General features: G+C 38.6%; 1 protein-coding gene across 1 annotated transcript; it reads left to right on the forward strand.

Moving 5' to 3' along the window:
* The first annotated feature begins 489 nt into the window (after positions 1-489).
* LOC124500925 (patched domain-containing protein 3-like) lies at positions 490-22,402 on the forward strand. The gene is made up of 5 exons (XM_047064789.1): positions 490-1,563; positions 2,454-2,575; positions 17,809-17,954; positions 20,543-21,807; positions 22,045-22,402. The coding sequence occupies exons 1-5, from the start codon at positions 490-492 to the stop codon at positions 22,282-22,284; spliced, it is 2,847 nt and encodes a 948-aa protein (XP_046920745.1). The 3' UTR covers positions 22,285-22,402.
* Positions 22,403-24,065: the final 1,663 nt, after the last annotated feature.

Raw genomic sequence — 24,065 nt, forward strand, 5'->3', positions numbered from 1 at the left:
AATATTAGGTGACTACCAACCATGAAAAACATGGCAAGCAATTTTCATAATTCTTAAGAACCTGCTCAAGACCACTAAACCAGGGGTACGAGGTTCACCTTACCCGAGAACTGTGTTACTGGATGCTCCCCGGGAAGGTGACACCACATTTGTGTATTTGTGTGTGTGTGTGTGTGTGTGTGTGTGTGTAAGTCTTGTAGAAGAGGCATGCATCTTACAGTTAAGTAGTGTTTGTGTACTAACTTCCTGGGAGCATCAGGCACGCCACAGACAAATTTGGGGCTGGATGGGCTATGAGTCAAAACGCGTGCTCCCCAACGCAAGCTTTCGGGATCCAGGCGCAAGCGGCCAGAACTCAAACAGACTTCTGCAGAATTTCTCCAGGAAACCGTCGTGTGGGTTTCCTGTGAATTCGAGACAGGCGCTCAGTCCAGTGGCTGCTTTCTAATCTGCTGTCACGTTTGAGACCCTGGCCTTTCCTTCCCGGAAATGAGCCTTCCTCCCTGCAAGGTGGCGCCAGAGGCCTGGCCGGAGGCAGAAGCGCCGGCAGAGCGGGAGCCCCCAGCGGAGGAGCCGGAGCCCAGGTCGGAGGCGAGGCGGGAACCCGAGGCAGGGCCGGCCTCAGGGCCGCTCCCGGCCTCTAAGCACGAGTCAGAGCAGTTCTTCGGTGGAAGACAGGAACCCGAGATGACCTGGGCTTCGGGGCAGTTGCCAGAGCCCGCTGGGGTGCCCCATTCACATCTGGTATCAGTGAGGGGGGATTCTTCGCTGCCAGCATCACCGTCGGAAAACCAGGTGTCCGAGAGACCCCGTTGCCACACCGACTTCCTGGAGGCGCCCCTCTCCTGCCTCTTCCGAAGGCTGGGATGCGAAGTGGGCGCGCACCCCTGGATCTTCCTGCTGGTGCCCATGGTGCTGACGGCCGCTCTGGGCACCGGTTTGATTTACCTGCCCAAGGATGTAGAAGAAAACCTCGAGGAGCAGTACACCCCAATAGGGAGCCCAGCCAAGGCCGAGCGGCACTTTGTGCAGGAACGCTTCACCGCCAACGACTCTCACCGCTTCTCCATCTCCAGGAAGAGCACCGAGGTCAATTTCGCTTGTATGCTAGCGGTCTCCAACACCACCTCCCTGCTAGAACCAGCAATCTTATCAGAAGTTAGTAAAGTGGATGACGTGATCCAGGATCTGTATGCGATGGGGGAAAACGGAACCCAGATCCACTACAATCAGGTGTGTGCCAAGCACCAGGGTCTCTGCCTGCCTTCCAACCCACTCCTGTATGCCTGGCGGATGAACAGGGACCTCGACCTGAGAAATGTCACTTTCCCAATCTACAACCACACCGGTCAGCCCACCTACCTGGCTGGCACCATTGGAGGAACCTTCTTAGGCGAGAGGATGGGAATGAACCAGATACTCCTGGAAGCCAAAGCCGTGAGGCTGCTCTACTACCTGAAAACTGAGGATGGAGAGGACAACGAGCGTAGTAAGAAATGGTTGACCCATTTTCTGAACCAATCTAGCAACATTGAAAAGAGTCTGGCCTCGAAGAGGATCCAGGTATCTGCTGGCTGAGTTTTATAGGGAGACCAGGAGAAGGTGGGAGGGGTAAGAACACGTTTTCCAAGTAGTAGCACTCCTGGATTATTTGTTGGAGTCCTTGACTTGCAGCTGGGAGTGCTCTACTCTGTTTGGCACTTAATCCAACTTCCTTAATCTCACACACCAAAGGATGCCACACAGCATAAATCCTTAATAATATTCTGGTGGAAAACACAAATCCTACATCCCTAAGGTAGGTCTGCTCAGTGCAGACATTGATCATCAGGTTTTCCAGTCAAATTACTTTAAAACCCTTACTCTTAAAGTCTTTGCTATTTGGCGGAACCCTCTGAAATGTGTTTGGGGTTCATTGGAATAAAAGCAACAAACTTTTAAGAAGTTCCATGGTATTATTGAAAAGAGAATTAGCTCACCGTTTACCAAGTAAGTTATATAGCCTAGTGCCAGGCACATGCTAGCTATTCTGTAACTAATAGGTGTGAATAAGCCTGGTCAAAGTGAGACAACTATTGGAAAAATACCAGATCCTTCTGAAATATCGATGAAATTAAAATAGTAAAAGACAACGACCTACTAAAATTCTAGAAAAAGCCACAATTTCTGTAATTATGAATGGTTTCACAATCTTAGGTAGATCTCAGATTTTGTGTATTCAGGAGGTTTAAACCTTGGGTTTCTGAAAGAAATTTGGAAAGCGTGCCACAGATTTGTGGGAAGAAGCACACCTATGTTAATCTTCTTTATTCTAAAATCACGATTCACATATTTTGATCTTTTACTAAATCTTCACATGTTTCAATCAGTAAGCTATAGTGTTTCAATAGGGTTTGTAACTCACACAAATATTGGAATGAAAAGTTATTTACTTGACTAAATTTTTGTGGCAGGTGGTCTACTTTACATCAATTTCTAGACAACTGGAACTTGAAGCAACTTTGATGACAGTGATCCCTCTGTTTCACTTGGCATACCTTCTAATCATATTATTTGCAATCCTATCATGCTACAGGTAAAATGGTTTCATTGTTTCTTAACTCTTTTTAACAGATATTTTTGGGTGGCAAAATACATATAATTGATATAAAATATGCCATTCTAATCATTTTTAAGTGTATATTTCAGTGGCATTAATTACATCCACACTGTTGTGCAACCATCACAACTATCTGGTTGTTTTTTTTTTTCATTTTTATGTTCCTACGTTTATTTATTTTTGATAGAGAGAGACAGAGCACAAGTGGGGGAGGGGCAGAGAGAGAAGGAGACAGAATTGGAAGCAGGCTCCAGGCTCTGAGCTGTCAGCACATAGCCTGCCGCGGGGCTCGAACCCACAAACCGGGAGATCATGACCTGAGCCGGTCGGACGCTTAATGAGCCACCCAGGCGCCCCACAACTGTCTGTTTCTAAATCTTTCCATCCCCCCAAACAGAAACTGTATAACCCTTAGGCAGTAACTCTCCACGGCCTCCCCCCAGTCCCGGCTAACCATCTACTTTCTATCTCTATGAATTTGCTTATTCTAGAGATTTCATATAAGTGGAATCACACAATATTTGTACTTTTGTGACTGGCTTATTTCACTTGGCATAATGTTTTCAAGGTTCCTCTATATCCAGGCATGTATCAAACCTTCATTCATTTTTATGACTGGTATTTCACCGTATACATACAGCACTGTTTGTTTATACACTTAACTGTTGATGGGCACTTGGAATGTCTCCACTTTTTGGCTTTTGTGAATAATGCTGCAACGAACATTGATGTACAAATATTTTCTTGAGCTCCTGTTTTCAATCATTTTCAGTATATACCTGGGAATGGAATTGGTGGGTGGAGTGATAATTCTATGTTCAGTTCTTTGAAGAACCGCCAAATCCTACCAGCAATGTATAAAGGTTCCAATTTCTCCACATCCTCACCAACACTTGTTTTTTGTTTTATTGATAATAGTCAACTTAATAGTGACAAAGTGTGGTTTGATTTACATTTCCCTAATTACTAATGATCTTAAGTATCTTTTCATGTGTTTATTAGCCATATGTACATCTTTGGAGAAATGTCTATGCAAGTCCTTTGCCCATTTTTTAATGTGGTTGTCTTTTTGTTTTTGAGTCCTATTGTTGGTGAGTACTTTGTATATTTGGTTTTAAGTTTATTCTTTTTTATTTCGAGAGAGAAGAAGTATGAATGGGAGAGGGTCAGAAAGAGAGGAGAGAGAGAGAATCCCAATCAGGCTCCACACTGCCAGCACAGAGCCTGATGCGGGGCGTGAACCCACAAACCATGAGATCATGACCTGAGCTGAAGTCGGATACTCAACTGACTGAACCACCCAGACACCTCAGTATTTTGTATGTTTTAAATATTAAACCTTTATCAGATATATGATTTATAAATATTTTCTCCCACTCTGTGCATTGTCTCTTCACTTTCTTGATAATGTCTTTAATGCACAAGAGTTTTTAATTTTGATGAAATCCACTTTATCTTATTTTGTTCTTTTGCTACTTATACTTATATCTAAGAATCCATTGACAAGTTCAATGTCATGCACATTTGCCCTGTGTTTCCTTCTAAGAGTTTTATGGTTTTAGCCCTCATATTTAGGTTGTTGATCAATTTTTAGTTCACTTTTGTATATGTAGTGTGAGTAGGGGTTTAACTTCATTCTTGTGCATGGAAATCCATGTGGAAATCCATGTTTCCATGTTGATTGCTGGAAATCCAGTTTTCCAAGTCCCATGTGATGAACAGTCTATTCTTTCCCAGTTGATTGGACTTGGCATCCTTGTAAACAATCAATTGGTTGTAGATGTATGGGTTTATTTCTGGACTCTAAATTATATGCCATGAGCCTACATGTCTGTTGATGTGCCAGGACCACACTGTTTTGATTCCTGTAGCTTTGTTATGAGTTTTGAAATCTGGAAATCTCAGCCCTCCAATTTTTATCGTCTTTTTCATGATTATTTTGGATATCTAGGACCCTTGCAATTCCATATGAATTTGAGGGTTGGCTTTTCCATTTCTGGGGTGGGGGGAAGGTCATTGAAATTTTGATAAAGATTGTGTTGAATCTGTAGGTTGTTTTAAGTGAGATTAACATTTTAACAATACTGTCTTCCTCCCCGTGAACTAAGGTTGCATTTCCATTAACTTAGGTCTTCTTTAGTTTCTTTCACTAGATTTTTGTAGCTTTCTGTCTTTCACCTTTATTTCTAAACTTATTTCTAAATATTTTATTCTTTTAGACACTAAATGGAATTGCTTTTTTCATTTCATTTTTGGATTGTTCATTGCACGTATATAGAAACACAACTGGTATTTGTGTGTTGAGCTTGTATCCTGCAGCTTTGCTCAATTTGTTTATTAACTCTATTAGTTTTATTGTGGTTTCTTGGGAATTTTCATATATAGAATCATGTAATCTGTGAAAAGGGATCGTTATACTTCTTCATTTCCAATTTGGATTCCTTTTATTTCCATTTCTTATTTAATTCCTCTGGGTAGCACTTCCACTTCAATGTCAAGTGTCATTGGTGAAAGGGGGCATCTTTATCTTGTTCCTGATTTTGAAGGGAAATCTTTCAGCTTTCACTGTGGATTATATTGTTAGATATTCAGTTCTTATAATGGTCCCTATCATTTTGAGGAAGTTCCTTTCTATTCCTTGTTTTAGAGGTTTTTTTTTTTTTTTAATCATAATTGGGTGTTGGATTTTGTCAAATGCCTTTTTTTGCATCTATTGAGATGATCATGTAGATTTTATCCTTTGTTCTATTAGTGTGATCTGTTACTTGATTGATTTTTCCCATGTTGAACCACTCTTGCATTCCTGGGATAAATCCTAGTTGGTAATGATGTATAATCTTTTTAACGTGCTATTGAATTGGGTTTGCAGAATATTATTAAGGACATTTGAATCTACATTCATAAGATATTGATCTATAGTTTTCTTCTTGTAACCTTTGTCTGGGATTGGTATCAGTGTAATGTTGGTCTCATAGAATGAGTTAGAGAGTGTTTCTTCCTTTTCAACTTTTTGGAAGGACTTGAGAAGGATTGGTGTTACTTCTTCTTTACATGTTTAGTAAAATTTACCAGTGAAGCCATCTGGTCTTGGACTTTTCTTTTTGGGTGGTTTTTGATTACTGATTCAGTCTTTTTACTTATTCAATGTCTGTTGAGGTTTTCTATTTCATCTTGAGTCAGTTTAGGTCATTTAGGTGTTTCTAGAAATTTGTGCATTTCATATAGTTTGTTGGCATAAGTTGTTTATAGTATTCTTTATTTTTTTAATGTTTATTTAGTTTTGAGAGAGAGTGCACGAGAGGGAGAGAGGTGGTGGGGGGTGGGGGCAGAGGATCCAAAGCGGGCTCTGCACTGACAGCAGTGAGCCCCATGCAGGGCTCAAAACCATCAATCGTGAGATCATGACCTGAGACAAAGTCGGAGCTCAACCAACTGAGCCACCCAGACAACCCTATAGTGTTCTTTTATACTCCTTCATATTTCTCTAAGGTTAGTAGTAATGTCTTCAATTTCATATCTGATTTAGTTATTTCTGTCTTCTTTTTTCTTTGTCACTGTAGATAAGAGTTTATCAATTTGTTGATCTTTTTAAATAATCAATTTCTGGCTTTGTTGGTTCTCTCCATTGTTTTTCTACTCTCAATTGCATAGATCTCTATTCTAATCTTTTCATTTCCTTCCTTGTTAGCTTTGGGTTTTGTTTTGTTTTATTTTGTTTCTATTTCTGCGATATGTCTAGTACCGTAAGGTGATTGAAGACCTTTTTGTTCTTTTTTAATGTAGTATAAATTTACCTATGAGCACTGGTGTTGCTATATCCTGTAAGTTATGTTTTGCTGTGTCTTTTTTTCGTTTGTTGCTAACTATTTTCTAATTTCCTTGTGATTTATTCTTTGACCCATTGGTTATTTGATAGTGAGTTGCTTAATTTCCATACATTTTGAATTATCCAGTTTTCCCTCTATTACTCATTTGTAGCTCCATTCCATTGTTGGTTAAAAAGATACATTGGGTAATTTCAATATTTTTACATTTTCAGACTTGTTTTGTGACCTAACGTATGCTGTATTCCAGAGAATGTTTCATGTTCACTTGAGAATAATGTATATTCTTCTATCATTGGGTTGAGTGTTGTATATATCTCTGTAAGGTCTAATTTATTTAGTGTTGTCCATTTCTTCTGTTGCCTCATAGATTATTGGCCTAGATGTTTTATACATTATTGAAAGTGGCATATTGAATTCTCCATCTATTTCTGTCTACAAGTCTGTTATTATTGTTTCATTTTTGGGTCTCTATTGGCAGTGCATGTATGCTTGTAGATGAATCTTCTTGAATTGTTCTTTTCATCACTATATAATGCCCTTCTTTGTCTCTTTTAACTGTATTTATTTATTTATTTATTTATTTATTTATATATATATGAAATTTATTGACAAATTGGTTTCCATACAACACCCAGTGCTCATCCCAAAAGGTGCCCTCCTCAATACCCATCACCCACCCTCCCCTCCCTCCCACCCCCCATCAACCCTCAGTTTGTTCTCAGTTTTTAACAGTCTCTTATGCTTTGGCTCTCTCCCACTCTAACCTCTTTTTTTTTTTTTCCTTCCCCTCCCTCATGGGTTCCTGTTAAGGTTCTCAGGATCCACATAAGAGTGAAACCATATGGTATCTGTCTTTCTCTGTATGGCTTATTTCACTTAGCATTACACTCTCCAGTTCCATCCACGTTGCTACAAAAGGCCATATTTCATTTTTTCTCATTGCCACGTAGTATTCCATTGTGTATATATACCACAATTTCTTTATCCATTCATCAGTTGATGGACATTTAGGCTCTTTCCATAATTTGGCTATTGTTGAGAGTGCTGCTATGAACATTGGGGTACAAGTGCCCCTATGCATCAGTACTCCTGTATCCCTTGGATAAATTCCTAGCAGTGCTATTGCTGGGTCATAGGGTAGGTCTATTTTTAATTTTCTGAGGAACCTCCACACTGCTTTCCAGAGCGGCTGCACCAATTTGCATTCCCACCAACAGTGCAAGAGGGTTCCCGTTTCTCCACATCCTCTCCAGCATCTATAGTCTCCTGATTTGTTCATTTTGGCCACTCTGACTGGCGTGAGGTGATACCTGAGTGTGGTTTTGATTTGTATTTCCCTGATAAGGAGCGACGCTGAACATCTTTTCAGGTGCCTGTTGGCCATCTGGATGTCTTCTTTAGAGAAGTGTCTATTCATGTTTTCTGCCCATTTCTTCACTGGGTTATTTGTTTTTCGGGTGTGGAGTTTGGTGAGCTCTTTATAGATTTTGGATACTAGCCCTTTGTCCGATATGTCATTTGCAAATATCTTTTCCCATTCCGTTGGTTGCCTTTTAGTTTTGTTGGTTGTTTCCTTTGCTGTGCAGAAGCTTTTTATCTTCATAAGGTCCCAGTAATTCACTTTTGCTTTTAATTCCCTTGCCTTCGGGGATGTGTCGAGTAAGAGATTGCTACGGCTGAGGTCAGAGAGGTCTTTTCCTGCTTTCTCCTCTAAGGTTTTGATGGTTTCCTGTCTCACATTTAGGTCCTTTATCCATTTTGAGTTTATTTTTGTAAATGGTGTGAGAAAGTAGTCTAGTTTCAACCTTCTGCATGTTGCTGTCCAGTTCTCCCAGCACCATTTGTTAAAGAGACTGTCTTTTTTCCATTGGATGTTCTTTCCTGCTTTGTCAAAGATGAGTTGGCCATACGTTTGTGGGTCTAGTTCTGGGGTTTCTATTCTATTCCATTGGTCTGTGTGTCTGTTTTTGTGCCAATACCATGCTGTCTTGATCATGACAGCTTTGTAGTAGAGGCTAAAGTCTGGGATTGTGATGCCTCCTGCTTTGGTCTTCTTCTTCAAAATTCCTTTGGCTCTTCGGGGCCTTTTGTGGTTCCATATGAATTTTAGGATTGCTTGTTCTAGTTTCGAGAAGAATGCTGGTGCAATTTTGATTGGGATTGCATTGAATGTGTAGATAGCTTTGGGTAGTATTGACATTTTAACAATATTTATTTTTCCAATCCATGAGCAAGGAATGTCTTTCCATTTCTTTAAATCTTCTTCAATTACCTTCATAAGCTTTCTGTAGTTTTCAGCATACAGATCCTTTACATCTTTGGTTAGATTGATTCCTAGGTATTTTATGCTTCTTGGTGCAATTGTGAATGGGATCAGTTTCTTTATTTGTCTTTCTTTGGCTTCATTGTTAGTGTATAAGAATGCAACTGATTTCTGTACATTGATTTTGTGTCCTGCAACTTTGCTGAATTCATGTATCTCTTTTAACTGTTTTTAAAATAAAATCTATTTCGTCTTATAGAAGTATGTTCAATCCTGCCCTCCTTTGGTTATATTTATATGCAATATCTTTCTCCATCCTTTAGCTTTCAATCTATTTATGTCTTTGGATCTATAATGAGTCTCTTGTAGACAGCATATAGTTGAATCATGGTATGTTATCCCTTCCGTCAATTTCTACCCTTTTATTCAAGAGTTTAATCCATTTACATTTAAAATAACTGCTGACAAGGAAGGACTTCTGCTATTTTGCTACTTGTATTCTGTGTATCATACAGATTTTTTGTCCCTCACTTCATCCATTATCCCTTTTTCTATGTTTAGTTTCTATTTTTCTAATGAGTTGTTTGATTCTCTTCTCATTTCCTTTTGCCATGATTTTGTGAGATTTTCTTTATGGTTACCATGGAGATTCATATAATTCTAAGTTTAAAACAATCTACATTAAACTGATACCAACTTAACTTCAAAAACACACAAATCTGCTGCTTCTGTACACCTCTGTCCCCCACTCTTTATGTTGTTGTTGTCACAAATTATGTCTTTATACACTCTATGCACAATAATAGAGTTATAATTATTTTTATGTTCTAAATTCTGTAGGTAATAAAATGTAGGATTATAAACCAAAAATATAATAATACTTGCTGTTATATTTGACCAAGACCTATGTTTCCTCGTATGACTTAGCATTACTTTTTATTGTTCTTTCTATCCAGCCTGAAGGATTCCTTTTACCATCTCATATAGGGCAGGTCTAATTAACAAGCCCGCTTAGCTCTTGTTTATCTGGAATGTCTTAATTTCTTCATTTTTGAAGGACAGTTTTGCTGAATACAGAATTTTAGTTGATGTTTTTTTTTTTCTTTAAGCACTATAAATATCCCATTGTCTCCTTGCCTCCATGGCTTCTAATAAGCAATCAGCTTTTACACTTATTAAGGGTCCCTTATATTTGGTGAGTTGCTCCTCTCTCAGTGCTTCCAAGACTCTCTTTGCCTTTGGCTTTCAATGATTTGATTATCATGTTCTCAGTCTGGGTCTTTTTGAGTTCATCCTATTTGAACTTCATTAAGCTTCTTGGATTTGTAGCTTCATATCTTCTACCAAATTTGGGAAGTTTTCAGCCATTATTTCTTTAAATATTCTTCCTGCCTCCTTTTCTCTCTCTCCTGGAACTCCCGTAATGTGTATCTTGATCTACTGGCTGGTAGGCCCACAGATCTCTGGGGTTCTTCTCACTTTTCTTCATCCTTTTTTCTTTATGTCTCTTAGACTCCATACATTTCAATTGTCCTATTTTCAGTTCATTGATTCTTCTGCCTATTAGACCTGCTGTTGAATGCGTCTAGTGTTTTTGGGTTTGTGTTCTGTCATTTCAGTTATTGTATTTTTCAGTTCCAGAATTTCTGTTTGGTTCCTTTAAAAAATGTCTACCTCTTTATATTATTATTTTGCTCATACATTGTTTTTCTTATTTCCTTGTCAGAGCTCTTCTTTAGCTCTGTAAGCATGTTTAGAAAAGTGTTTATAGTCTTTGTCTAGTAAGTCCTAGCTCTGTCTTTCCTCAAGGATGATTTCTGTCTATTTATTTTGTTTCACACATAGTTTGAACCACACTCTCCTCTATCTTTATATACCTTGTGATTTGTTATTGGTGGTGGTGGTGGTTGTGTAGAAAACTGGACATTTGGCTAACTGGAAATCAGATTCCACCTTCCCCAGGGTTTTCTGTTGTTTTCCTATGTGTTTATTTAAAATTAGTGGTCCATTTTCTTTGTGATTTTCTGAAACTATTATCGAAAGACTGTAATTATTGTTTTTTGTGTTCACTGAAGTTTCTGTACCTTAGCTAGTGTTTTGACATAGATTTCCTTGGATGCCAGGAGCTCTCCCAGTGTTTGCAAAATGGTTCTGTGCCTGGAACCTCCAACACTTACCAAGGCTTACACTGTACCTAGGGATCAGCCCTAGGTGAAAGCTTAGGGTCCTCTTAGGTCTTTTCTGAGCATACATCTTGCCCTGGGTAATTTTCTAAATTCCCCAGTATAACTGAGTGCTTTTTAATCTCCTAAATTCCCAGAGAAATGCTCCTCATCTTTTTCCATAGGCAGTCTTTTGTATTTTTGAGCTATAATCTTTTGCTCTATGCACATGAGGTTTGTTCATTCAACTTGTGGTGTTTCCAGCTTTCTCAACCTGAGTTTTGAGTTAGACAAAACAGAGGAGTGCCTTGCATCAGTCCTTCAGGTAGCCCCCAAATAGGTTAGAACAGACATATAAACTATTTAAGGAATAACCTCTGCTCTGCTTCCTCCAAAAACAGGGAAATGGCTCCATCATGGTAACATGAGCTGTTACCACTTTAAGATCCCTGCTGTCTGAGGGACAGTTTGGGACTGGGGCCACTTTAACACATCTGCCACATTATGATCACTGCCACTTTAAGACGACTATCACACTGCAGAGGGAGACAGGGCATGTAAAATCACTATAAAACATTCCTACTATTTTGAAGTACTCCCCTGATTTTCTTTCATTTAGCGCTTGCTTAGTTGCTGTAAGCTTTTGACTGCTTTCCAGAGTTCACAGAATTCTGAAAATATATGCCCGTTTTTCTATATTTCTTTGTCGGGATGAGACTTGGGAAATTCCTACGCCATGTTTTGCTGATATCCAGCACTAAACTCTTATTTTTTAAACTTTCTTTTCTTCCCAACCCCCATTAGCAATAGTGTGCAATCAGATAGAATCGTAAAAACAAATAAAGAAATTATGGCCAGTTTTGTTTGATTTGGCATATGGTTTTTACTTTACATATTGTGCCAATTGTGATTAATTCTTCCATTTGGAAGCAGATATGCTGATAGAATTAAACAAGTCCTTATTTCTGTATAAATTTGAACGAATACTTTTAACTATATAAAAAATCAATCTCTAATTTAATTGACTTGGGTGTCCCCATTGTTCGGATGTGGGGTTTACCTTGTTAAGCACTTAAAAATTGTTATCTAGGCATTAGGGTTAGTTTGAGCTCTTGTAATCAGAAAGCTAAAATACTGAAAATATCAGCAAACACCAGTATTTAGTTGTAGAAGTAACCCCATAGAATATATTAATTGAGTGATTCTCACAGCAGAGTTCCAGAGAGGACTGTAAACGTACTTATTCTGAAGCCACCTATTGAATCAAGTCTCTGGGGTTTCAGTCTGAAAATCTATATTTCAAAAATGTCTTTAATTGATTCTCCTGTATAGGTAGGCTTGGGAACAAATGATATAATTCAACTCTCTAGATTTTCAGGTAGAGAAACATAAGGCCCCAGTAGGTAGAGGGAGTTAACCATGATGGGTATCTCGTTAGAGTTAATAAACTACCTCGCAACTTTGTTATTTTGGAAAGAAAGACCACATTCCCTAGAAAACAAACAAAATCAAAAAACTAAGAAGGAAGGGTGAGAGGGAGGGAGGGAGAAAATAGGGGAGGAAGGATGGGAAGGAAAAAAGACCAAATTCAGTCTTGTTCAAGTCATTAGAGTATAAAAATAATGTTAACCTAGTGTGGAATCTCCAAGGTACCAACAATTGGCTTGACAAAACTTTCCTACTAGGTAGTTGGTTCACACATTTATATCAATTCTTGCTTATCTTTACTAATAATTATGGACAGTGGTACAGAAAATCTTATACTGAAGGCAATTAGAAAATGATTTTTAATATTTATTTAATTTGAAAGAGAGAGCATGGTTGAGTGAGCAGAGGAGAGGCAGAGAGAGAGGGAGAGAAAGAATCCCAAGCAGGCTCTGCGCTGTCAGAGCAGAGCCCGACACAGGGCTTGAACTCACAAACCAGGAGATCATGACCTGAGCCAAAACCAAGAGTTGGATGCTTAACCGACTGAGCCAGCCACACACCCCTAGAAAATGATTTATATTTATTTGTCTTTGAAGACTTTATGTTTATGTAACCAGCATATGAAACATATAGGACTCATGAGGTATAAACATAATGCAACTTTATTTTTGTCTCCCTTTGTTCCCTTTAAGTTTTGTGGGTAAGAGCAAGATCTTCCTCTGCCCCATGAAAACTCAGACAGGCTATGTGACTTTTGTGGTCATTAGCAGGTAGGACAAAATCCTCCAGTCAGAGTTAAAATGTCCATGTCCAGGTCCATCTAATAAACAAAATTGGTGACTTGATTTAAAGTTAAGGTGCCCTCCAGCACCCTTTGCTAGAGCATGCTGCATGGGATAGCCCTTAATGGGGAGAAAGGAGCTTACCAGTTCTCTTCTTTTTTTTTTTTTTTCCTGAATATAATTTATTGTCAAGTTAGCTAACATACAGTGGACACAGTGTGCTCTTGGTTTCAGGGTAGATTCCCATGATTCTTCGCTGACATATAACACCCAGTGCTCATCCCAACAAGTGACCTCCTCAATGCCCATTGCCAATTTTCCCCTCACCTCACCCCCCCCAAATCAAGCCTCAGTTCTCTGTATTTAAGAGTCTCTTATGGTTTGCCTCCCTCTCTGTTTGAAATGATTTTTTACCCTTCCCTTCCCTCATGGACTTCTGTTAAGTTTCTCAGATTCGACATATGAGTGAAAACATATATCTGTCTTTCTCTGACTGACTTATTTCACTTAGCATAATACCCTCCAGTTCTATCCACGTTGTTGCAAATGGCAAGATTTCATTCTTTCTCATTCCCAAGTAGTATTACATTGTACATATAAACCACATCTTCTTTTTTAAATTTTTTGTTTATTTTTTAAAATTTACATCCAAGTTAGTTAGCATATAGTGCAACAATGATTTCAGAAGTAGATTCTTTAATGCCCTTACCCATTTAGCCCATTCCCCCTCCCACAACTCCTCCTACAACAGTAACCCTCTGTTTGTTCTCCATATTTAAGAGTCTCTTATGTTTCGTCCCTCTCCGTTTTTGTATTATTTTTGCTTCCCTTCCCTTATGTTCATCTGTTTTGTATATTAAAGTCCTCATATGAGTGAAGTCACATGATATTTGTCTTTCTCTGACTAATTTTCTTAGCATAATACTCTCTAGTTCCATCCAAGTAGTTGCAAATGGCAAGATTTCATTCTTTCTCATTTCCAAGTAGTGTTCCATTGTATATATAAACCACATCCTCTTTTTTTTTTGTAATTTTTTACGTTTATTTATTTATTTTTGAGACAGAGAGAGACAGAGCATGGATGGGGGAGGGTTAGAGAGAGGGATACACAGAATCTGAAACAGACTCCAGGCTCTGAGCTGTCAGCACAGAGCCTGATGCGGGGCTCGAACTCACGGACTGCGAGATCATGACCTGAGCTGAAGTCGGCCGCTTAACAGACTGAGCCACCCAGGCGCCCCATAAACCACATCTTCTTTATCCATTCATCAGTTGATGGACATTTGGGCTCTTTCTGTATTTTGGCTATTGTTGATAGCACTGCTATAAACATTGGGGTTCATGTGCCCCCATGAATCAGCACTCCTGTATCCTTTGGATACATTGTTTTCCAGAGAAGCTGCACCAATTGTGCATTCCCACCCACAGTGCAAGAGGGTTTGCCTTCCCACCACAGTGCAAGAGGGTTCCCATTTCTCCAAATCCTTGCCAACATCTGTCATTTCCTGAGTTGTTAATTTTAGCCACTCTGGTGTGAGGTGGTATCTCACTGTGGTTTTGATTCGTATTTCCCTGATGTTGAGTGACGTTGAGTATCTTTTCCTTTGTCTGTTGGCCATCTGGATGCCTTCTTTGGTCTAATCGTGTCTTCTGGCTATTTCTTCACTGGATTATTTCAGGTGTTGAGTTTGGTAATTTCTTTATAGGTTTTGGATAATAAGCCTTTATGTTATATGTCATTTGCAAATATCTTCTGCCATTCTGTTGGTTCGCCAGCCCTCTTCTATCCCTTCTCTTCCTGCTTCCCATCTTGCTAAGTTAGTTGGAGCATGTCCAAGGAGAAAAAGAAAGGGAGGAGGGAAATCCTTAAGGCACAGCTGCTGCCACGATGCTTCAATACATGCCTTCTCTAGGCTTTAAAATAAAACCAATTCTCCTTTGAGTGTGTTTGTAAATTCCTAGGACATCTCCCACTCCTACCTCTTCTGTTATCACTGAGAATCTCTTATCTCTGGTCTGGACAACAGCCTCCTAGACAGTCCCTAAGACGTTGCCCATCCTGCCTGACTCATTTACACTTACATATGAAGGTTATCCTTGCACATATGCATTTACCTCACACAGAACCCTTATTTGCACCTATTTTAGGGTTCCGTATTTATTGTCTGATTGTGAAGCCATACGAACAAACTTTTTCAAGTATATGCTCTAACCTGAACCTCATTCTACAGCAAGTAGTGGTATATTGATCTTCTTGTCTCCTTCAAAATTGTCTCACATTTTGGACATGACAACATTTACACCAAATATTAGATCCTTTTCTGAAACAAGCTGGAAAATCTTTCCCTTCTCAAATACACTGTAAACTGTTGTTTACTTATGAGAAACATCATTACCTTTGAAGGAAGATGTGGATCTCTTAGCAAACATATAGATTGTTGTCTAAGAATAAGTTCTAATTTAGCCCTTCCCTGTCAGGTAAATAAAACATTCAGAAGGTTGGCCATCTTGCTGCCTGCGCTGGAGTCATCTGGGGAAGGTTTTAGACATAAAGATTCTGCAGCTTCCCTACCAACCTACTGAATCAGGATCTGCATAGCCAGGCTCCAGGAGATCTAAAGTTCTAAGACTTCCCTAGGTCATTCTGATAAACTGCCTGAAACAAAATCCTTCTCAGGGGTGCCTGGGTGGCTCTGTCAGCTAAGCGTCTTGACTCTAGGCTTTGGCTCAGGTCATGATCTCGTGGTTCATGGGTTTGAGCCCCACTTCGTGTTCTGCGCTGACAGTGTGGAGCCTGCTTGCCATTCTCTCTCTCTGTCTCTCTCTGTCAGCCTCTCTCTCTCAAGAGAAATGAACTTAAAAAAAAAAAAAACTTTCTTGGAGACCGGAATATCTGCAAGTGTATTCACCAAACTCCTGCAGCGTTCCATCTTAAAATGTTTCCTTCCATTGTCTATTGCACATCAAAGTAAAGATCATTTAGACAAAGTCAACTCAGCACGTAGTCAAAATAAAGTCACTGTAGGCAATAATATACTTCACTGCCTCCCTTACATCATCTGAAAATTTTTTACCAAAAAATCCAGAAACTTGAAAGATGGAATGTCATATGTAACTCATTCATCTTTCTGATTTCAAAGTTCATCTTGTTACTTTCTTATTTCAAACTGATATAAACCAACATTGTTGTTTTAAGAAAGTATTCATTATAATCAAATTTTATTCTAACAAGGAATTTTACTTTTGCTCTAGAGTTTTGCACATGTGGTTGGTTTGGGGCCCTGAGTTTAACTCATAGCACTGGTGTGTTGAAAAAATAAATAAATAAAACCATGGTGTAGAAATTTTTTTGCAGAATAAGAAAGTTTAGCTATTTTACTGTTGTCTTGCCTAAAGGTCATGGTCATGTTGCTGTATTGGAATCAGTGCTTCTATTTCCATAGTTGACTCTCCTAGTCTTCAATCCAAACTTAGTTTCTCTCTCCTCCTAAAAATATCTAGAGACAAGTATCAGTCATTTGTTTTGAAGCAGTTAACAAAAAAGCAAAATATAAAACCAGAGGTGGTTGTCAATATTTTCAAATGTAATATTGTGGTTATTGGGTAGGTAAAGTGCTGAATCCATACTTTAAAATGCTGCCTATATATTCCCATTTTTGTTGGTCCAGCAAAGAAAAAGGCACAGGCTGTGTTATTAAAAATGGACTAGAGGGGCGCCTGGGTGGCTCAGATGGTTAAGTGTCTGACTTTGGCTCAGGTCATGATCTCATTGTTTGTGGGTTCAAGCCCCACATCAGGCTCTGCACTGGTAGTGTGGAGCCTGATTGGTAGTCTCTCTCTCTCTCTCTCTCTCTCTCTCTCTCTCCCCCACTTTGCTCTCTCTCAAAAATAAATAAGTTAACTTAACATTTTTTAAACATTTATTTTTGAGAGAGAGAGAGAGAGAGAGAGAAAATGAACAGGGGAGGGGCAGAGAGAGGGGAGACAAGTCCAAAGCAGGCTCCCAGCTCCAAACCATCAGCACAGAGCTGAACATGGGGCTCAAACCCACAAACCATGAGATCATGACCTGAGCCAAAGTCAGTTGTTTAACTGACTGAGCCACCCAGGCGCCCCATAAATAAACTTTTCTTTTTTTAATGGACTACATTTCTAATTCTTTTGTAATTAGTAGCAACTTTCCTAGAGCCCTCTTCACCAGTAGACAAGAATCCTGAAAACGTTTTAGGAGGAGACTTTCATACATTTTGTTAATCACAATACATATTGAACTGGTTTGGAAATACAAGAGCTGTTTAGAATTGCGTCTATGGCTACTTGGAGTCAAGGGTGGGTGAAAAGAGCACTGAATATGGATACTTTCTCTGCTAGAACTTGCCCTCCCTTTGCTGTTGTATTCCCTTTACACCCTTTGAAGATCAGGGTGTAATTAACCATCTGAAGTATTTGGTATATCTTTATGGCTCTGAACTGGTGGTGAGTGAATTTGTGCTTGCCCAGCTGCAGAAGAATTGCTCAGGAAGTTTGGTAAAAGTACTGATTCACAGCTTTTCTGTTCCCTCTGCCCTTTTTCCCACTTCATCTGGGACAGTGCCTGGGAATTAAAGGTCTTCAGCAGACAGGTATGGGAATGATTGCCCAAGAGCTTTCTGAACAGATGTCCAAGTAGAGAATGTTATAAACTGATGGAATTTCAGTGTGGAAGCTCCCACCACAAATTCCATGATTTTTCCCTCCAAATGTACAGGTGTGACTGTGTACGAAACAAAATGTGGGCTGCAACCTTGGGAGTGATTTCTGCTGCCTTGGCAGTGGTGAGCGGCTTTGGCCTGATGTTGTACATTGGGGTGCCATTTGTGATCATAGTTGCAAATTCACCATTTCTTATTCTAGGTGAGTAAAACCAAATGTGAAGCTACACATTGTGTATGTAGGGGTATGGGGTAGATAAGGGAAGGAATTTATGTTAGATTAAGCAAAATAATTATATTCAGGTGGCTCCACAGATCCAAAATGAGGTGACAGGAGAGAAGAAAATGAAATTGAAGTGTGTGTGTTTAGAGGCAGAAAAATCTAGCACCCCGGATGGAAAAACACAGACAAGAGACATGAACAGGCAGTTCACACATACACACACACACACACACCTCACTGGAAGTAGAGGGAAAAACTAATTTGACTTCTCAATTAATGAATGGATGCAAATTAAACCAAAAGTGAGATACCTTGTCTTCTTATTAAATTAATAAATATTAGCAAGAGTGAAGATATGAGGAAGGTTGTATATAAATGAATACTCATTCTGCTGGGAGAAAATTATAAATTGTTACACGCTTTTTTAAATCCAATTTTGCAGCAAATCAAAAGAGTTAAACATCAAACAGCAAATATCTTTGGCTTAGCAATTCCATTTTTAGAAATTTGTCTTAACAATTAGACAAGTACTCAAAGAGCAGAACGAGTAGGTTCACTTCAGCATTATTTAGAATGGAAAAGTTTTGAAAACCTAATTCCATATCAACATGGGATTGGTCAACTCAAACACAGCATATTAATACTTTTGAATCATATCCAGTCTTCAAAAGGAGGCAGATATATAATGTTAAATGAAAAATGCTGGTATTGAAACCAGGTATTTGAAATAGATACAGTTATATGTGCATATTTGTATAGAGCAAATTCTGGATGGATATACATAAAAATGCAGGGTGGAATTACTGTTGTTTACACCTTTTCTCTGCATTTTCTTGTACTTCCAGAATTTGACAATAAGCATGAAAAACAAAGGTGTTTATATTATATTTTATTTTTTTAATTTAAAGAGATACCAATTATTTATTTTTTGTTAAATATAATTTATTGTCAGATTGGTTTCCATACAACACCCCGTGCTCATTCCAACAGGTGCTCTCCTCAATGCCCATCATCTGCTTTCCCCTCTCCCACCCCCCCCATCAACCTTCAGTTTGTTCTCAGTATTTAAGAGTCTCTTATGGTTTGCCTCCCTCCCTCTCTGTAACTTTTTTCCCCTCCCCCCTCCCCCGTGGTCTTCTGTGAAGTTACTCAGGATCCACATGTGAGTGAAAACATATGGTATCTGTCCTTCTCTGCCTGACTTACTTCACTTCGCATAATACACTCCAGTTCCATCCACGTTGCTGCAAATGGCCAGATTTCATTTGTTCTCATTGCCAAGTAGTATTCCACTGTATATATAAACCACATCTTCTTTATCCATTCTACATTTTAGAAAGTAAGGAACTTGGAAGGAATAGTATTTGGTTTCCACGGGGAGACAGTGGAAAAGCTGTTTACTGGATGTCAACTTATTTACTCTAACTCTTCAGGACACACCTACCTAGTACACACCCACACTTAGCCACTCAGTATTCCCCACAGCCATAAACAACTATAGTTAAAGTGTATATACTTGATTTAATATAAACCAGCACTGAATAGTCCGTGTGTACATAGGAGTGTGTGTGTGTGTGTGTGTGTGTGTGTGTGTGTGTTTGTGTGTGTGTGAGATTTAAGCAACTCAAGCAAGAAATGTTCAAGGAAAATTTCTGAATAAGTTTCTATAAATCATAAAACTAGTTTTTCAATACCTAATACATATCAAGAGTTCATTCTTGGTCCCTAGTACTTCTGATTCTTCCCTTTTGTGCTGCTGAGCCCAAGTGAAATCCTCAAAGCTGGTAAGCCATGGGATGTCAGGATGCAGTTTATGACAGAATGTTTAGACTTGTGTCAATACAGATTCTTCTATCTTCTTGATCATACCTGTAAAACATCAGAGGCAAAGTTGCAATTCCCAGTACCCTCCCATGTAATCCATGCACAAGGTCCCCCCAAATTGAAATTAGATCAGCATTTTATTGCAGGTTATTTCCTTATTTATTTTATTGAGTTTGCATCAATATACATGGGAACAAAGGTATACATGAGTGAAAGTAGTGTCAACTCTAGTAGAAATCTTGAGAGGTGCAAACATTGCTGGTTAGATGCTAACTGTAGAATAGATAAGTCCAGTTTATATTTTAAGCAACAGAATGTTGGCTTCGTGTGTTTGTGCATTCATTAAGATGGTTTATGAGAGAAAATGGTCTTTCAAGTCATCCAGTAGAATCAAAGATACAATGCTAATCCTGCTTCGACTAACACCTACAACATGTTTCCTGACTCATCATTACAACACCCTAAATGAAGAGTAGGAGTAGAGTATCCTGTGCTATGTACAAATAATAAGAGTATGAATAAAGCACAGAGTTATTACAGAGGAAGGGGTGGATTCTGTTGTGGATTCAGAAGCAACCAGAGAAAGTAGTAGTATCAAAGCACAGATCAGGCAAGATAAATAAGATCTAAGAGATGGAAAAAGAAGGTGGTTCGAGTTTATGTGTTTAATTTTTCATAGATATTAATATGTATGCAAATTGTTTCTTTGTTTTTTTTTTTTTGTTTGTTTCTTGTTTTAACAGGTGTTGGGGTTGATGACATGTTTATAATGATTTCTGCCTGGCAGAAGACCAGCCTCATGGATAACATCAAACAGCGGCTGTCCAGTGTCTATTCCAAAGTGGCAGTGTCCATTACAATCACCACTATCACCAACGTCCTGGTCTTCTATACAGGGATTATGACCTCTTTCAGGTCCGTACAATACTTTTGCATTTATACAGGAACAACCCTGCTCTTTTGTTATTTTTATAACATCACCTGTTTTGGAGCATTTATGGCCCTGGATGGTAAAAGAGAAGTAGTCTGTCTGTGCTGGTTGAAAAAGCCAGAAACTCCTGACCAAAAGTGTTCTTCATTTAAAAAGTCCTGCTGTGTCCCATGTGATTCTCTCCCAGATGAACAAGAAACTGATGTCCATCCAATGAATTTGTTCTTCAGAGACTATTTTGGCCCTTTTCTCACAAGCACTGAGTCCAAGTTTTTTGTAGTGCTTCTATACATTTTGTACATCATTAGTAGTATGTATGGGTGTTTCCAAGTGCAGGAAGGGTTAGACCTTCGAAATTTGGCAAGTGACGATTCCTACATCACACCATTTTTTAAAGTAGAAGAAGACTATTTTTCGGATTATGGCCCCAGGGTTATGGTTATTGTTACTGAAACTCTTGACTACTGGGATAAAGATGCTAGGCAAAAACTGGAAAAATGTCTGGCAGATTTGGAAAACAGTGACTATGTAGATAAAAATGTTACAGAGTTTTGGTTACGAGAGTATGTGCAATATATGGAAAATAGCGGGCAAGATGTAAATGATAAGAATACTTTTATAAACAGTTTGCCCAGTTTTTTAACAAATTTTCCACTTTTTATGTATGATATTAATATTTCATCTTCACATGAAATCATTGCTTCCCGGGGCTTCAATCAGACCATTGGCGTTTCTTCTTCAACCAATAAGAAGATGATGTTATTCCAGTTACGAAGCATAACCGAAAAGTGTGAAATTCCCCTAATGGTGTACAACCCGGCATTCATATATTTTGATCAGTTTGCCGCAATATTAGAAAACACTGTTCGAAATGTCATTGTTGCATCCTCAGCTATGTTCATTGTTTCCTTATTGTTCATTCCTCATCCACTGTGTTCCTTCTGGGTAACTTTTGCTATTGCTTCTGTGATTGTGGGAGTAACAGGGTTCATGGCATTCTGGAATGTCAATCTTGATTCCATATCCATGATTAATCTTGTCACTTGTATAGGGTTTTCTTTCGATTTTTCTGCACACATTTTTTTTTATTTTTTATTTCAACGTTTTTTATTTATTTTTGGGACAGAGAGAGACAGAGCATGAACGGGGGAGGGGCAGAGAGAGAGGGAGACACAGAATCGGAAACAGGCTCCAGGCTCTGAGCCGTCAGCACAGAGCCCGACACGGGGCTCAAACCCACAGACCGCGAGATCGTGACCTGGCTGAAGTCGGACGCTTAACCGACTGCGCCACCCAGGCGCCCCTTCTGCACACATTTCTTACGCATTTTTTTCCAGTTCTAAGCCCTCAGTAAACCAAAAAATAATTGAGGCATTGTATCTGCTAGGCTACCCAGTGTTACAAAGTACAGTTTCAACAGTAATAGGGGTGGGTGTTTTATCTGCAGCTAAAGCATACATCTTCAGGACATTTTTTAAGATTATGTTTCTTGTTATGGTATTTGGGGCTGCTCATGGCCTAATTTTTATTCCAGTATTCTTAACCTTTTCTTGAAGGTTTGTTTGAATATCCACTAACAAATCAAAGACCAATTATAGAATTCCTGCTTGCCACAATCCAATCTGGTAAAAACACACTATTTGAAATAGTCAATAAACTAAAAACAAAGGCATGTTTCCTTGGCTTGGAAATCCCATTTAAAAATGGTCCTTAAAACTGAGGGTTGATGGGGGTGGGAGGGAGGGGAGGGTGGGTGATGGGTATTGAGGAGGGCACCTTTTGGGATGAGCACTGAGTGTTGTATGGAAACCAATTTGACAATAAACTCCATATATTGAAAAAAATAAAAATAAATAAATAAAAATGTTACTTAAAATATCCTGAGAAAAATTAGTCTTCCATTAAAATATCTTTACTAGGGGCGCCTGGGTGGCTCATTCGATTAAGCATCCGACTTTGGCTCAGGTCATGATGTCGTGGTCCATGAGTTCAAGCCCCGCATCGGGCTCTGTGCTGACAGCTCAGAGCCTGGAGCCTGTTTCAGATTCTGTGTCTCCCTCGCTCTCTGCCCCCTCCCCTGCTCATGCTCTGTCTCTGCTGTGTCTCTCTCTCTCTCTCTCTCAAGAATGAATAAACATTAAAAAATAAATAAATAAAATATCTTCACTAAATTAGGAAGTGTTATCATTTTTATTATAGTCTATACAATCAAGCATAAGGTATAACTCTCCAGTTATTTTTTCCTTTTGTTTCATTGTTAGAAGCTTATGCCTGGAATTCAAGTATTTTATATATTACAATATAAATGGAATATTAAATTCATTATACTTCCTATATCATTATTATGTAAAAGTACAACTTATTATTAATCCTCCCAGTGTGGGGCTTTGTATGCCTTTTCTTAATGGTGTATTTTGACAAACTGAAGTGTTTGAAGTTTTGAGATCAAATTTATCTTTTTTTTTTTGGCTAGTGTTTTCTGTGTCCTCCCTAAGAAGCCTTTGCCTATTCTAAGATCACAAAAAAATCCATCCATGTTTTCTTCTCAAGGCTAATAGTTTAAAGATCTATATTTGTTGAGAAGTGTGGATAAAATTCATTATGTTCCCATAATAATTATCCATCCAGTTGTCCCAGCATCATTAGTAAAAAGACTACATTTTCAGCACAGGATTAATTTGGGACCTCTGTCAAAGAATCAATTGACAATTTGTGTGTGGCTCTGTTTCTGTGCATTGATCTGTTTCTCTGTTCTAAAGCCAATGCCACAGTGCCTTGGTTACTGAAGTTTTATATTAATTCTTGAAGTCAGGTTATATAATTTATCCAGCATTTTTCTTTTCCAAATTGCTTTGGCTCTTCTAGGTTCTTCCCATTTAGATACTCATTTTAGAATCACTTGTCAATTTACCAGAAAGCCTTCTGGGTTCATGATTGGGTTATGGTGAATCTACAGATCAATTTGGGGAAAACAGGTATCTTAGCCATTTGGAATATTCTAATCTGTGAACATGGTTTATCTCTGCATTTATTTATGTCTTCTTTAATTTCTCTCAGGAATATCTTACAGATTTAGGTAGATTTACTTCCAAATATTTTTATCTTAATGGCATTGTAAATAAATTCCTTTTCCATTTTGCTTTTACTACTACATAAAAATACAATGGAGTTTTGTATGTAGTGGATTTTTGTACCTTATATGTGTAACCTCGTTAGGTTCATTTATTAGTTTGTGTGGATCTTTGTAGTTTCTGTAGTAGTTTTTATCTGTGCAATTATGTAAAGGTCACAGAAAGGCCATTTTATTTCTTCCAATATAATCTTTCTCTCTTACT

Source organism: Lynx rufus, unplaced genomic scaffold (assembly GCF_022079265.1).
Source record: "Lynx rufus isolate CCGP_SWC_20201006 ecotype Redwood Valley unplaced genomic scaffold, mLynRuf1.p SCAF_62, whole genome shotgun sequence".
Classification (NCBI taxonomy): Eukaryota; Metazoa; Chordata; class Mammalia; order Carnivora; family Felidae; genus Lynx; species Lynx rufus.